We start from the raw sequence: 16,401 nt of genomic DNA, 5'->3' as shown, positions 1-16,401 counted from the left end.
GTGTGTCACCAGTTTGAAACAACAGAAGGACCCATGCAACCAGTGGGGGGTTAGCGCTATATAATTATTTATTTTTATTCACTGATTCACTGACTTTTTGTAATTCTTATTAATTTAATATTATTGGTTATCATCAATTGATGTCTTAATATTTAATTTTATCACTTTTTGCGTTGCACTTTCTTGTTTTGTATATTTGTCACCGGAATTTTGTGTAATTCTATTAGTGTTCAGCTTGCATAAAAAGAGGGGGGGGGGGGGGTTTGTTTATTTTAATAATTTTTTTTTGCGCTGATTTCACCTTCTATTTTTTATAGTTGGCAACTTCTGCTCACTGTGCACTTCAGCATGCCTGCACGCAATTTTTGGTGGCTGACATGCTGTTGTTACCAGTTACTTCCACTTTGTTATAATACCACTAATAGTTGACCAAGGAATATTTAGTATCAAGGAATTTCAGGAGCAGAGCATTCCATTCCTACTGGAGCAGGTTGTGTTGGAAGATATAACATTTACTCTCAAAATAGCACTGTACCCTGCCTATTATAAGATCACAACAGGGCCCAATCAGTCAAAGAGTGGTGAAAATATGGAGTTACTTACCGGTAACGTCCTTTTCCGGGAGTCTTTCAGGACAGCTACCTTAGAGAGATCCCGGCTCCTCCCCTCTCAGGAAACACCGCCTTCAATCAGATATTTGAGCCTCATCCTCCCACTGGCCCTTCAGTTTTTCACGAGCACCTCCGGCCAACTGGGGAGACACAAGAACACGTCATACAACACAAACATTATAGTCTTACCTGACGGTCTTATGTGATGAGTCCTCAGACGTCCAGTACCTGAGTGGGTACCGGTGCTGTCCTGAAAGACTCCCGGAAAAGGACGTTACCGGTAAGTAACTCCATATTTCCCTGGATCGTCTTTCAGGACAGCCACCTTAGAGAGGATAAGCGAGCACCTTACCTTAGGGTGGGACTACTGCTTGCAGAACTTTACGACCAAAGGCTTGGTCCTTGGCTGACAGCAGATCCAATCTGTAGTGCTTGACAAACGTGTTAAAGCTGGACCACGTTGCAGCCCTACAAATTTGCTCCGGAGAAGCACCAGCCCATTCCGCCTGTGACGTTGCAGCCGCTCTAGTGGAATGTGCCCTGATCCCGTCTGGGGGGTCTGACCCTCCTAACTCATAAGCTTGAACAATAGCCGATTTAAGCCATCCGGCTATAGTTCGTCTGGAGGCCTTGGATCCTTTCCTAGACCCTGAAAATAATACGAAAAGGGACTCCGACTTTCTAAGTTGTCTAGTGCATTCTAGGTATTGGAGGATGCACCTCCTAACATCTAAATTATGGAATATACGTTCCTGTTCCCTCACAGGATTAGAACAAAAAGTAGGTAAGATGATTTCTTGGCTTCTATGAAATTTTGAAGCCACCTTTGGCAAGAAGGCTGGATCGGTTTTAAAAATCCCCTGATCTGGAAAAATTTGAAAATAAGGAGCCCTAATAGAAAGGGCTTCAAGTTCGCTTACTCGCCTTGCCGTGGTAATTGCCACCAAAAATGCAGTTTTGAGGGTAATTAATTTCAAAGAACAGGACTCCAAGGGTCTAACGCTAGTTTGTTTCTCTAGAAAAACGTTCAACGCAGAAACTTGTCCTTTCAATGTTCTAAGTGCTAAACCTTTGTCTGCTCCTGACTGTAGGAATTCTAGCACTGCCACTGAACTATGAACATCAAAGGAGCCTTCTGAGCACCAGCTATTAAACCGTCTCCACACTTTACAGTAGATGTTTTGAGTCTCCACTTTTCTACAATTTAGGAGAGTCTTGATCAGAAAAGCCCCTGCCTCTCAACAATGACTCCTCAGAAGCCAGGCCGCCAAGTTCCACCTGTCCATGTGAGGGCAGCAGATTGGACCCTGAGTGAGAAGGTTGGTTTGGGCCGGAAGAATCCAAGGAGGTTCTATTGCCAGGTGTTTTAGAATGGAGAACCACGGTCTCCTGGGCCAATACGGGGCAATAAAAATGAGGATCGTATTCTCCCCTTGAAGCTTCCTCAACACTGCAGGAATCAGTACCGGAGGGGGGAAGGCATAGCACCTTGAAAATGCCCATGTCTGAGCCAGTGCATCTATTCCCAGCACCCCGTCCCATCTGTTTAGGGAGAAGAAAAGACCTGTCTTGGTATTTTGTCTCGAGGCAAAGAGGTCTATGCATGGCATTTCCCATCTCTGAACAACCATGTTGAATACCTCCTGGTTTAAGATCCAGTCGCCTTCCCTCAGAGTTGTTCTGCTGAGTAGTGTTGAGCAGAATACGCCATATTCGATTTCGCGATATATCTCGAATATATAGTCGAATATTCGAGATATATTCGCTAAATTCGAATATTCGTGATATTTTATCGAAATGAAATGATTGCGAATTTTCGCTATTGCGAATGCGAAAATAATTGCGAATTTTCGATAACTGCGGTAGGAGCACTCTGATTGGCTCAGAATATTCGTGATATTTTACAATACAAAATAATTGCGAATATTCGGCAAATGCGGAAGGAGCACTTTGATTGGCTCAGAATATTCTTGATATTTTACAATACAAAATAATTGCGAATATTCGGCAAATGCGGAAGGAGCACTCTGATTGGCTCAGAATATTCTTGATATTTTACAATACAAAATAATTGCGAATATTCGGCAAATGCGGAAGGAGCACTCTGATTGGCTCAGAATATTCTTGATATTTTACAATACAAAATAATTGCGAATATTCGGCAAATGCGGAAGGAGCACTCTGATTGGCTCAGAATATTCGTGATATTTTACAATAGAAAATAAAAAGTGTTTTGCATTGGTGGTGATTCTTTACTCTATCCATCTGTCACAGCCGTTTGTCAATCAAACACCTTGAAGATTGAACACGTTCATGCTGCATGCTTTGGACTTTTTTTCACTTCACATATCAAAGACATTTTTATGAAAGATTATTTTTCTATTATTGGGACTATATTTCTTTATATATTTGTTTCACTGTGTATTTCACAAGTTATTTGCGCTTGCTTATTTTATAATTTGCCCACATGTCTTGTCACTAGACATATTTTTTATTCTTGTAGAGCGACTCCATTTTCTGTCTTGTATTAATTTATGTTGTATAACATTTTTGAGTTGCTGCTGTATTCTCCCCTTTTTTTAAGGTATGCGCATTTTTTTCCTTCTTACAAAAAAAAATAATATCAATTATACAAATATTCATAACAGAAACATACACAAAGCCCCCCCCCCCCCTTTTGCATCAGAGACAATCAGAGTTCTCCTACCACAGTTATCGAAAATTCGCAATCATTTTCGCATTCGCATTAGCGAAAATTCGCATTAGCGAAAATTCGCAATTTTTTTTTTTTATATTCGGCAACATAAAAGGATCGCCTCAGCTTAGCTACTCGGCCCAGGGTCTCTAATCATACCAGCAATGCTTTTAGACGTCGATAGGATGTGATCTGTTTTAAAAATAAAATTGAAAAAATGCGAATATTCGGAATTGCGAATATTCATTGCGAAATTCGAAATATATCGCGAATACTCGAATATGCCATATTCGAGCCGAATATTCGCAATACGAATATTCGTGAGCAACACTACTGCTGAGGAAGTCCGCTTTCTGGTTCTGATCTCCTTTCAAGTGAGTTGCCGACAGGGACAATACATTGAGTTCGGCCCACTTCAGGATGGCTTCTGCCAGAAGCCATAGGGAGCAACTTTTTGTACCCCCCTGCCTGTTGATGTAGGCTACTGTTGGGGAATTGTCTGAACCTGATCCGCTGGCATCGGTTGTGACTGTCTTGGTTACTGGCAGAATCCACTCGAGACCCTGGGACAGATTTGCTCCCCTTCTCCACCACCAGAGTGACCGTTTTACCTGTTTTGGGATGGAGATTAAAGCATCCAAAGAGGTCTGACTGTGGTCCCAAACCTTCAGAATAAATAACTGAAGAGGAAGGAAGTGCAGTCCCGCCCAATGTACTGCCGGAAGTGTGGATGTCAGTAATCCCAACCCTGACATGGCCTCCCTGACTGAAACCTGGCTGCTGCTCTGCAAACGTAACATGGCCTTGTCCACCTTTAGGACCTTCTCTGAAGGAAGAAAGACCCTTTGGCTCGTTGAGTCCACCACATAGCCCAGGAAGGTGACTCTCTGGGCTGGGACTAACTGGACTTTTCTAGGTTTAAAAGCCATCCTAAATTTTCCAGGATGTCTCTTGCTACCTGAAGATCCTGAACCAACTGTTCCGCTGAGGGTGCAAACAGGAGAAGATCGTCTAGATATGCGACTATTGAAAGTCCCCTGAGCCGCAGGAATGCCAGGACTTCTACCATCACTTTTGTGAAGATTCGGGGGGAAGATGATAGCCCGAAGGGGAGTGCTCTGAACTGCCAATGCAGTACACGTTTCCCGGTCCTTACTGCTAGCCTTAGGAACTTTTGATGGTCCTCGGCTATGGGGATGTGTAGATACGCATCCTTTAGATCGATCGATGCCATGAAGCAGTTTGGCGGAAGGAGCGCTCTGACCGAATAGATCGAATCCATTCTGAACCTCCTGTACTTGACGGAGACATTCAGAGGCTTCAAATTCAGGATGAGCCTGAAAAAAAATGTGGGAGTAAAAGCCTCTGCCTGTCTCTGGACAAGCACCTCCTGCTCTTCCAACTCCTGTAAAGAGGAAAGTAGAGCGGAGGCTTTTTCCGCACACACTGGTAGGTTGGTAACCAAAGTGGTGGGGGATTTGAGAACTCCAACCTGTAGCACCGTCTGATGATCCCTAAAACAAATTGATTTGAGGTGATCACCTCCCACTGTGGAAGGAAGGCCCCCAACCTTCCTCCCACCGTCACCGTGTCACTGGGCCTTTTTGGGCTGTTCAGGAGGGCAAAAAATTGCCGCCCCACGCCCTTTCCCCTTTTGTCCCCAGACTTTCTTTTGGTGACCTGTTTTAGGGGTCTCAGATTTCCTGGGAAACTGAAATTTCCTTTTCGCCTGTTGCCCAAATTTCCTTTTAATGGGAAAGGCTTTCTTTTTGTCAGCCGTCCTATCCTGGCTCCCAGGATTTTTTCAAAAGGGAATCCATCCTTTTATCCATGGGGTCAGAGAGTACCCCCATATCCTCGAAGGCCAGATCTGTATTTCTGGACACTTGGGAAAATGCTGCATCTAGTTTTGGAGTTTTATTCCAAACTAAACTATCTTCCCCAAAAGGAAACCTTCTTTTTAGTGCATTAGAGAAAAAGGGTTTCCTCTCCGGGTCTTGCCATTCCTTTCTAATGGCACTGACCAACACGTCATGGACTGGAAAAACTTTCTTTCTCTGTTCTTCCAGACCCCTGTACATTTGATCATGTAAAGACAAAACTTTATTTTCCTCCTGGATACCTAGAGTGGTGTGGATGGCATCTAAGAGCTCTTCCACCTCCTCTAGTGAAAGTTTGTACCTTGAGGATTTTGTGGACTCCCCGTCCACCCCCTCTGTATCCGATTCCCCTGGGAATCTGAAAGGGCGCTACCCGCTTCTTCCTCAACGTCCTCTGCCAGACCCTCCGGTTTCTCACCACTACTAGGGAGAAAATCCGTTAGGTTAGGTGAAACCACCTGCTGTGCTGGTGGGGCATTGCTTTGGGGATGGGGCAGTTGAAAAGAGGAAAAAAGAGCTTGAAAAGACTGGAAGGTACTAGAAAGCTCCTTAACTGACGCCGCCAGCTCTGCCCCCTGTTCTGCTGTCTGTTCTCTTAAAACATCCCCAATACAACGCTTACAGAGCGTTTTTAACCAGGATTCCCCTAGTGTTGATCTGCACACAGGGCACTTCCTCTTAGAGCCATGGGCTGATTTACTTGAGGCTTTCTGAAAGAGAAGCAAAACAAAGACAGCAGTACATTAGCTGAAGCCCACCAGCGCTGTACACAGGGATCACCAGGAGTGCCCCCCCCAGGACCAACCACCACCAGGGTCCCAGAAACTCCTATCCCCACCGACCACCAGGAAGGGAAGAACACCCGTGGAGCTAACAGGGCACAGGTAGGTGAATACCACCCCAGGGTTCCCTTACCTGCGACTGGCTGGTGCTTTCCTCGGATGGAGCTGTCCTCGAGACCTCTGTCTCCGACATTGCTGCTCAGCGGAACGGTGGTCCGACGTTTCCCCGTTGCTGACATGTCAGACTGGAGAGACTGCACCAGCCAGAGTGCGTGGTCCGCTTTCCTAGGCCGCGTCCGGAACCGGAAGACGCGGCCTCGTGTGGCTGTCCCGCCCCCCACCCGGATCTGATGTCGCCCGTCATCCGGATCAGCAAGCTCCATGCTGACTGCATAGCAGGAGGGACCTGAGACAGCCCACAGCGCCACCCTAGGCAACAGCAAAACGGACCTCCCAGCTTACACTTCTCCCCGAAGAGACGCTGGGATGCACACGCGGCGCTGCAGGTAACGACACCCTAGCCGGCCTGAGCGCCAAATTCAAAAAGGAAAATGAACAAATTTCTAGGCAGAAGAACCCTATCTTCAAAAAACGCCCAAACACTGCCTCAGCTTCCCCAGCCATCGGCTCCTGGTTCCAGAGCGGTGTCTCCCCACCGGAGGAAACACCATAACTGAAGGGCCAGTGGGAGGATGAGGCTCAAATATCTGATTGAAGGCGGTGTTTCCTGAGAGGGGAGGAGCCGGGATCTCTCTAAGGTAGCTGTCCTGAAAGACGATCCAGGGAAATAAAACTTTATTGCAAGTTGTAAATGCACAAAGAAGAAGAGGCAACTGTAATGCCGCGTACACACCATCACTTTATGTGATGGAAAAAAAAACAACGTTTTTAAAAACGTCACTTTAAATGACCGTGTGTGGGGGAAAACTTTGTTTTATTTCTTGTGAAAAACGACAAAAAAAAATTGAAGCATGCTTCAATTTTATGTGTCGTTTTTCAAAACGTCGTTTTTTACTTCACAGAAATTGACCGTGTGTAGCAAAAAACGACGTTTAAAACAACGTTTTTACACCCGCGCATGCCCAGAAGCTAGTTATGAAGCGAGCTTCAATGGAAAAACGTGGTGAACGTAATCTCGCTTTGCTAGAGCATTGTGAAAAAACGATGGTGTGTAGGCAACTTCGTCTTTGAAAATTGAAGTTTCAAAAACTTTGTTTTTTACTTCACAGAAAATGTTGTTTTTTTTCATCACATAAAGTGATGGTGTGTATGCGGCATTACTATTGCCAGCCAATTTGCTGCCAAGGCAGGGCCATTGCCATCAGGCCAAGCTGGTAATCAAAGCTATGCTATTTGCTCTTTTAAGTCAGTTATTTAGCACAAATGACTTATACCATCTTCCCTTATATTTTCTTTACTTAGAGGGCCTTAAAGCGGGAGTTCACCCTAAAAAAAATTTTAACATTAGATTAATGCTCATTTTGTCATGGGGAATCGGCTATTTTTTTTTAAAAATGAAGCAGTACTTACCGTTTTAGAGAGCGATCTTCTCCGCCGCTTCCAGGTATGGTCTTTGGGACTGGGCGTTCCTTCTTGATTGACAGTCTTCCGACAGGCTTCCGATGGTCGCATCTATCGCGTCGCGAGTAGCCGAAAGAAGCCGAACGTTGGTGCGGCTCTATACGGCGCCTGCGCACCGACATTCGGCCACTTTAGGAAAATCGTGACGCGATAGATGCGACCGTCGGAAGCCTGTCGGAAGACTGTCAATCAAGAAGGAACGCCCAGTCCCGCAGCCCATACCCGGAAGCGGCGGAGAAGATCGCTCTCTAAAACGGTAAGTACAGCTTCGATTTTAAAAAAAACTACCCGATTCCCCTTGACAAAATGAGCATCAATCTAATGTTAAAAATTGTCATTTCCGGGTGAACCTCCACTTTAAGGAGTTAGACCTTACTGGACCCTACGATTGTTTTATCTATGTAGGTGCAATATACCTCTGTTCCAGTGGTCAGGTCATACAAAAACTTGACCTTTAATTCAAAGGTTATTATGACCTTTGTATTGGCTCCCTCTTACCTGGTACCCTCCTTTACATTTTTTGGAGCAAATTCAGGGGTAAGATTAACTTCTTCCCATAAGGTATTTTCTTTTTGTGTTTTTTGTTCTGTTTTGTGTGCCATGTTCATCACTCTGACATGATGATGCCTTTTTAAGATTGTAATATATATGTTTTATCCTAGATAGTGAGACCCATTTTTTCCTTTCCCAATGATCCCTGAATGTGTCATGACGAAGCTAAACAGCGAAAACGCGTTGACGCCCAGGGACTCACTCTTTATCGTGTATTCTATATATGTGTTTTTTTTATTCTTCTAAATGTTTTCTATGTACCATGTACTAATCTAAATAAATACTGTAATCTTTTTTGTACATTTTTTATTGTTCATTGTGCCTTTTGAAGTCCGACTTGTTGGCCACCACATAGTAGTGTGTCCCCCTCTCTCTCTCCTTATCTAACTTTCTACAGATGTGGCCATGTGAGTGCTTTCCTTAAATTTTCATGCTCCTCCAAAGAGTAACCCAGAATTCATTATTCTCACAGTTTATGTATAATCACACTTCAAATACTCAGCCGTGATCATCTGAGAATGTACTCAATTACAAATTCTTAGTACTTACAAGCTATGGCCAATGTGTAGGAATCGCTGGTCTTTGTACTGGCGATGTTCTCGGCTGTGCACTGATAGTCTCCTGAGTGTGAACGATTGATTCTGGAGAAGGTAAGGGTCCTATTATTTGATAATACAGCCGCAGAGGGTAGAGGGCCACCATCTTTTCTCCATATTATCTTCTCAGCATTAGAAGAGGCACATGTGAGAGTGATTGTGTCATCTTCCTGTGGCTCAGGGTCAGATACTGTGATCACAGGCTTTGAAACTGGATCTATTAGTTTAAAATATAATTATTTAAATTCAGCAATAGATCAATATTGATAAAACTTTTGGAATTTAATTTTTTTTTTTTTTTTTATCAATTAACCTGCATTCAATTTGTAATTCAGATTTCAGGGATGGTTAGAGAGGAAATTCAGTTCCTCGTAATTTGCCACCCCTACCCCCGGTGCTGCGATGTTTATAGATATAGCACATATTCTGATGTGCTAAAGAGCTCAGCCTGGCCCTCGTGGACCAGGTAGAGACCTGCAGTGTGGTGTCCCAGTACAGGTATTTGCTGTAGGCCCTGTCAGATTGAAGCCCTCGGCTTGTGGGGTCTCCCCTGCAGGGACTCAGCTAGTCATGATGTGATTTACACTATTATGGTTGATAATACGTTTATTAGGTGTGTATAGCTTTAAGAGGTTTAGTCAGCCATCTCATGTTCAGTCAGAGTGTATTAGAGTCAGGAGGACTAAGTGCTAGACAAGACCTTACTGTGTTGTGTTATACTTTAACTTGTAACAAACTTTGAATGTAAGTTCCAAGGGGAATACAGGTCAGTCTCTATGATCCACAGCTCTCAACCAATGGGCTTCAGTCTCATCAGGCCCTTATAAGGGATTGTACTTCCTGTTTAAGTCAGTCTAGTGCTTCACACAGTTCCTGGCAGAGCAGAGCAAAGCACAGTCAGAGGAGAAGCAGTGCAGGCCAGAGGCCTCCAGTTCAGGAGAAAGTACAGCAAAGCGTGGAGTATCCCTAAACATTACAGAACCAGTACTTCAGCTCATTTATCGGATCAATCCGTTATTCCGGCGAAAAGCCTCAAGTCTACCGACACTTCAGTAAGTGTATCTATTTTTCAGCCTAGTTAAGCATAGGCCCTGAATTACTAATCCGGCCTCAGCAGCCGAGTATATATATGATCAGCCAAGCTCAAGCATTATCAGCTGTGTGATCCTCTAGAGACTGTCTGCAGAACCTTTGTGACACTCTGTTTAAACGCTGTGAAGATTTTGACACCTGCCTTCATGCCAGTAAAGCCTTCGTTGTATTAACCCCCTGTTGTGGACTGTGTCATTACCATCCTAACTAGCGGGGATACGGAGGCCCCCGGAGCTGTAGTTTCCCGGGGTATACCAAGACTACAGTGGCGCCACGTGACAGAGAGGGTTAATAATACCATCTGGCCCTCACTAAGGGTTAATACCACCTGACCCTGGGCTCCTAGCCCCAAGAACCAAGTAGCTAACCATCAAGCGCATGTGTGTGGCCGTGGGGCTCACCCTCCCCGGTCACCACAGCAGCACATCTGCACAGGAGGTTTTCCGCACATGTGCAGACACCATGAGATCTAGGACCTTATACCTGCATCATCTACTTTGCAGCACAAAAGTATCAAACTATAAAAATAAGAATAAAATGTTTAATCTAATTAGGCATTGAGGGGGAGTAGCCAGGTTCCAATAAATTGCTTTATTGGGCGAAGGTCCACATTAACCACTTAAGACCCGGACCAAAATGCAGCTAAAGGACCTTTCCCCTTTTTGCGATTCGGCACTGTGTCGCTTTAACTGACAATTGCGCGGTCGTGCGACGTAGCTCCCAAACAAAATTGGCGTCCTTTTTTTCCCACAAATAGAGCTTTCTTTTGGTGGTATTTGATCACCTCTGCGGTTTTTATTTTTTGCGCTATAAACAAAAAAAGAGCGCCAATTTTGAAAAAAATTCAATATTTTTAACTTTTTGCTGTAATAAATATCCCCCAAAAATATATATAGAAAATGTTTTTCCTCAGTTTAGGCCAATACGTATTCTTCTACCTATTTTTGGTAAAAAAAATCGCAATAAGCGTTTATCGGTTGGTTTGCGCAAAATTTATAGCGTTTACAAAATGGGGGATACTTTTATTGCATTTTTATTAATTTATTTTTTTTACTCCTAATGGCGATCAGCGATTTTTTTCGTGACTGCGACATTATGGCGGACACTTCGGACAATTTTGACACATTTTGGGAACTATTGTCATTTTCACAGCAAAAAATGCATTTAAAATGCATTGTTTATTGTGAAAATGACAACTGCAGTTTGGGAGTTAACCACAGGGGGCGCTGATGGGGTTATGTGTGACCTGAAGTGTGTTTACAACTGTAGGGGGGGTGTGGCTGTAGGTGTGACATCATCGATTGTGTCCCCCTATAAAAGCCACCATGAAGAACGAGGAACCATGTAGAACGAGGAAGCCGTGTTTACACACGGCTCTCTCCGTTCTTCAGCTCCGGGGACCGATCGCGGGACTCCAGCGGCGATCGGGTCCGCGAGTCCCGCGGTCATGGAGCTTCGGACCGGGTCCACGGCTGGGCTTAAAGGACAACATACATATACGTTGATGTGCCCAGTTGTGCCATTCAGCCGACGTATATAGCCGTGAAGGGGTCCTTAAGTGGTTAAGTGTATGTAAACACGATCATGAAAATCTTATTTAAAGCGGTTGTATAGTAATTTTTGTAACTTTTACCTACAGGTAAGCCTATAATAAGGCTTACCTATAGGTAAAAAAAATCTCCTAAACCTTTACGGTTTAGGAGATATTCCCCTTGCAATAAGCCGCTGACTGCAGGGCCGCATGCGCACAGGGGATTCTCGGCTGAAGGCCGGCAGACGCCGGACCTTGCCGGGAAGAAGTCTCCCGCACGCATTCGTGGTAGTGACGAAATTGCGGCTCCAGCCGCCCACAGCACTGGAGCCGCGATACCTGGAAGACACGCCAAAGCACCCCTGCGTGGACCAGGTGACGCTTGGTTCTAAACTCTAGACTTTTTTCCTGGCAAGGTCTGGCGTCTGCCGGGCCTTAAGCCGAAAATCCCCTGTGCGCATGCGCCGCTGCATTCAGCGGCTCATTGCGAGGAGGAGAATATCTCCTAAACCTTAAAGGTTTAGGAGATATTTTTTTTTTACCTACAAGTAAGCCTATAATAAGGCTTACCTGTAGGTAAAAAAAAGTAAAAGTAAAAAAACAACTATACAACCGCTTTAAGCTTTTGCTAATATGAAACATATATCACATTTTGCCCACTAGAGGGAATGCCTAATCTCTTAGACATGGGACATTTTATTCATTCTGGCATTCGAGCAGTGAATGTTTTTATGTTGTATAAATAGACTCCATTGTGTTCTATTGGGTGATTTCTAACTTGTAACTGCAGTTGTGAAACAAATATGGATGCCACCGCTGCTGACCTCTCCTTCTGGAAATACTAACTTTTAAATGTCATCCTTTGGCTTTCAGTTCCCATTCACACTTTTATGTTGTGGTAATGCATGCTAAAAAGTGTGCATTAATATGTACAGTGCCTTGAAAAAGTATTCATACCCCTTGAAATTATCCACATGTTGTCATGCTACAACCAAAAAAGTTGTAAAGATCTGGGGTGATTAAGCTGTAGTTGTGCATGCGAGTTGAAGAAATTGTGTCAGTCCTGACTGCATTTTCAAGGGCATGGCAGCTCATTTTTATTCAAAAGAAACAAAGTTCACAAATAAACACCTCACAGGGGTATTCAGCATTAGTCCCGCTTCAGAACCAGCATTCAGCCCTCCTGACTAAAAACGCAGCACTCCTGCTCGGGCCTTACACCTTAGGCTTTGGTCTGTCTTCCCCAGACCTGGGCCCGGATTCAGAAAGAATCGCGTATCTTTAGGCTGGCGTAGCGCATCTCATATACGCTACGCCGCCGTAGCTTAGAGAGGCGAGTACCGTATTCAGAAAGAACTTACGCCCTAAGTTACGGCGGCGTAGCGTAAATGGGCCGGTGTAAGCCCACGTAATTCAAATGAACAAGGCAGTGGGCGTGTTGTATTGAAATGAGCCATTCATCAAAAGACTTTAAAATTCACAGTTAGGACTGCAGTACACGGAGTGCCTTGTCGTTGGCCTGCAGCTTACACAGGTATTTGCAAATACATGCACCTAAACCTGTTTTTAATGCATACAGCTAGACAGATTAATTTGGTTTAGTGCTTTTTTGGTTGGTAACTTTGAGCCTGGCTATTATGGAAACATACTGCTAAAAACGCATCTCATTTAAAGTCCCAAACCCTCCCCCCTTTTAAACATGACAAAAGGAAATATGATAAATAGGAAATATTTAAAGGATAAGTTCACCTTTGAAACATGTTACATGAACCAGCATCTGCACCTCCCCCACTTCCTGTGACAGTGGGTGGGGGATCTTCTCCCCGCACCCGCTGCCACAATTTAAAAACAGTGTGGCCATGCGGTGCTCCACCCACCAGGTCGAGTCATTCATTTGCAGTTTCCTGTGAATGAATAGATTAGGAAGGCGCTGGTGAGCTTCCCTGTAGTTTCATTGATATTCCTGCTCTCCAGTAACTGCCTGCCCATATCTGAGGAGGTACAGGCAGACCATTATCCTGAGAGTCTGCAGGAGCCTGCAAAAAAAAGTGAATTTTTTTTTTTTTTAAAGCTGAACTTGGCAATCATTCCTTTTCAAAAAAAATTGAAGATTCTGATTGTGCAAAAATATGCTATTAGGCTGCAGCAACCAGTAATGAGTAATCAGTAATGAGGCTTATCTTTTTATAACTTCAAGCTATCACTCACCATAGACATTCAGATCTAGGGTGCTTTCCAGAGGGCTTTCTGTCTGTACCTTTACTATGTAATTCCCCCGATCTGTGGTGTTAAGACTGGCAATCTGCAATGATCCATTGGGAAAGGCAGTGATTCGAGAGTCATAAATGCGCCCAGTAACTAGGGCTTTGTTGTCACCAGGAAAATAGGCAATAATTTGATGCTCTGGAGATGAAGTCGGTCCTTTAAACCAAGAGACAGCACGAATTTTCCCAGTAATCCCAGTAATGTTTAGAGTTACAGATCCCTGGATTACTGGATGCTGAGGGATCAGCTGAATGCTCATAATTCCACTGGACACATCCACCAACACACAGAGGAGAACTAAAAGAAATGAAAATAATAGCTTAATAATGCAAAAGAACTACATTATATCATTTACTTTGATTACATACATTGTTACATTTATTATGATAAAATTACGTTATGAAGTGGTAAGAGACCTTAGCTTTAGCAGGCTTCTTATCCTGACTTGTAGGCAGGTGCCTACTTGGGATGAACACTTGGCTAATTTCTACCTCATTTTTGTTATCAAGGTATGGCCTTGTATTAGCTAAATATGTTTATTGTGTTTTTTTGCTGCCAGGCTCCTGAATGGGGTTTAATTTCCTTGGCTCCTGGGTATTAATAGCCCTGCCCTCTTGTGGCATACTATAAATTCAAGGGGAGGCAACCTTGCAGGGCCTGTGATGGAGAATCGCATTCAGTAACATGTAGAACGTTCTTGCTTTTTTTTTATTGCCCTTAGAGGGTACAGAGTTGAGGTACCGAAGTCAGATTCATTCGAGATGAACTCTGTTCTATGAACTTTGCACTATTCCATAAGGTATCATGTGATCTACGGGAGACGTGTGTAGAAGACTGTTCTGTACAGGCATGTGATTGAATTATTTTTAGTAAAAGTTATGAAGTTCCAAATATGGTGCTTGGTCTGAAGTTATTTGCATGGATTATCTAAGAACGGCTTAGAATGGCAATAAAGATGAGTCAGTGAAGAAACATTACAGAGGTCTAACGTGTAGTGGAGCTAAAGTAGAAGAGCATATGTTGGCGTTGCTAGTGACAAGAAGAGTGGTGTTTGGGTGTTTAAACAGCCAGGCTCATGGTATGGGTTACAGAAGACCCTGGTAGTGAGGGGGCTTGTGAGCTGGGCCCTCTACCCAGCGACTGGTGCCCCATATACCAGGACTGGTATTTTGGCTAAGGGCATCCTGGGTACCTAGCCCTAGGTGTCATAGAAGAGGAGTAGTGCGTGAGAGGACTCCATGGTAAATAAGCTCATGTGTGGAAAGTACTTCTTTGTGTCACGGAGAAGTCTCGTAATGTCACCATGTGTTGGTGGAGTGTGATACAAGCTCAGTGACACCCACTCGGAATTGCTGCATCCAGTAGAAGTTGAAAAGTGAACAATAAATATGTGAAACATACAAAAAGGGTTAACTGTGAACAGGGCCGTCTTTAATATGGTTTGGGCCCAGGGCAAACATTTTTTTTGGGCCCCCCTCCAGCTTATTTTGGGCCTGGCTGGTTCACATGTATGTTTTGGCGGTCCTCATTTGTGCAGGTACAGCAGCCCATTGATTTGAATGGGCTGCCATGCCTTTGTTTCCTGCAGAAAAAGGTGCATTCAGCATTTTAAAAATACAGTTGCCTTGAAATCCATTCTGCTTTTGCACCATGCTACTTACCTGCAGTTCTTGCACACACAAACGCACTGTGTTTTTAAAAGCGTGACCTAAACATCTAAAAATGCAGCAAGTTTGACAGTGCGGGAACTGCAGATAAGTCACAGCAGACAGCAGAATGGACAGACAGTGCTGTATTTCAGTGCTTGATGGGCATAGGCGTGCCGTGTGCGCAGCCTATTACATGAGGCATGCGCTTTTCTTTGCAGGAAACGCAGGCATGGCGGCCCATTCAAATGAATGGGCTGCTGTGCCTGCGCAAATGTGGGCCGCCAAAACACATACATGTGAACCAGCCAGGCCCAAAATAAGCCCATCAAGCAGTTAAATACAGACAGTAATGTCATCTGCTCTGAGGCTTTACTCAGCCTGGACTGCAGGTCTGGTCTGTTATTTAAAAAGTTCCTCTATTTTACACATGGCATGGCATGGGGTCCCATGGTGCTAAAGCAGAATGGACAGACGGTGCTGTGACCCCATGCCATGCCATGTGTAAAATAGAGGAACTTTTTAAAACACTGACCAGACCTGCAGTGAATCATCAAATATTATAAAGACTTTGGGCACACTCTACAGAAAACTTCAATTTACAATATAGATTAGCAAACAGTGACATACCTTGAGGAGCAGGACATGAAGAAGTCAGCCTCAGGAAGAGCAAACTGGGGATGTTATAAAATCACATTCTAATTCACTTTTATATGCAAGCAGCACCCAGTGGCAGGAAGGGAGAAGTGCGCATCTAAAGGGAAGCCAGGGGTGCTGTACATTTTAAAACACTGGGAAGGGAAGCAGTACTGTCACTGGCTGCGTGCCGCTGATGATTTTCAGCCTGATTTGTGGGCAGCACAGGGGCTTAACGGGAGGCAGGGCCGCCATCAGGAATTATGAGGCCACTTACACAGCTTCAGGCATGGGCCCCCTGGAGCAGAGAACCGGGATGGGGGGTGCTGCCGCCTAAAATTAATAAAGCAGGGGGGGGGCTGCCGCAAATTTAGAAGCGGGGGGCCATTTACAAAAAAAGAAATAAAGAAAGAAATAAAGAAAAATATATATAAAAAGGGGTGTAGCCATCCAGGGCCCTGGGGACCTCTGGGCCCTTTAATAAAAAGAAAAAAGAAATAAAAAATATATATAAAAAATATATTTTAAAAAGGG

At 44.1% G+C, this 16,401-nt stretch overlaps 1 protein-coding gene across 1 annotated transcript; it reads right to left on the bottom strand.

Moving 5' to 3' along the window:
* Window positions 1–8,639: 8,639 nt before the first annotated feature.
* On the bottom strand, window positions 8,640–13,885 carry LOC120915821 (carcinoembryonic antigen-related cell adhesion molecule 1-like). Its single transcript, XM_040326620.1, has 2 exons — window positions 13,529–13,885; window positions 8,640–8,914 (listed from the first exon to the last, which is right to left on the bottom strand). The coding sequence occupies exons 1-2, from the start codon at window positions 13,842–13,844 to the stop codon at window positions 8,640–8,642; spliced, it is 591 nt and encodes a 196-aa protein (XP_040182554.1). The 5' UTR covers window positions 13,845–13,885.
* Window positions 13,886–16,401: the final 2,516 nt, after the last annotated feature.

Source organism: Rana temporaria, chromosome 10 (genome assembly GCF_905171775.1).
Source record: "Rana temporaria chromosome 10, aRanTem1.1, whole genome shotgun sequence".
In the NCBI taxonomy this organism is placed as follows: domain Eukaryota; kingdom Metazoa; phylum Chordata; class Amphibia; order Anura; family Ranidae; genus Rana; species Rana temporaria.
This window is presented reverse-complemented; position numbering and strand designations above follow the sequence as displayed.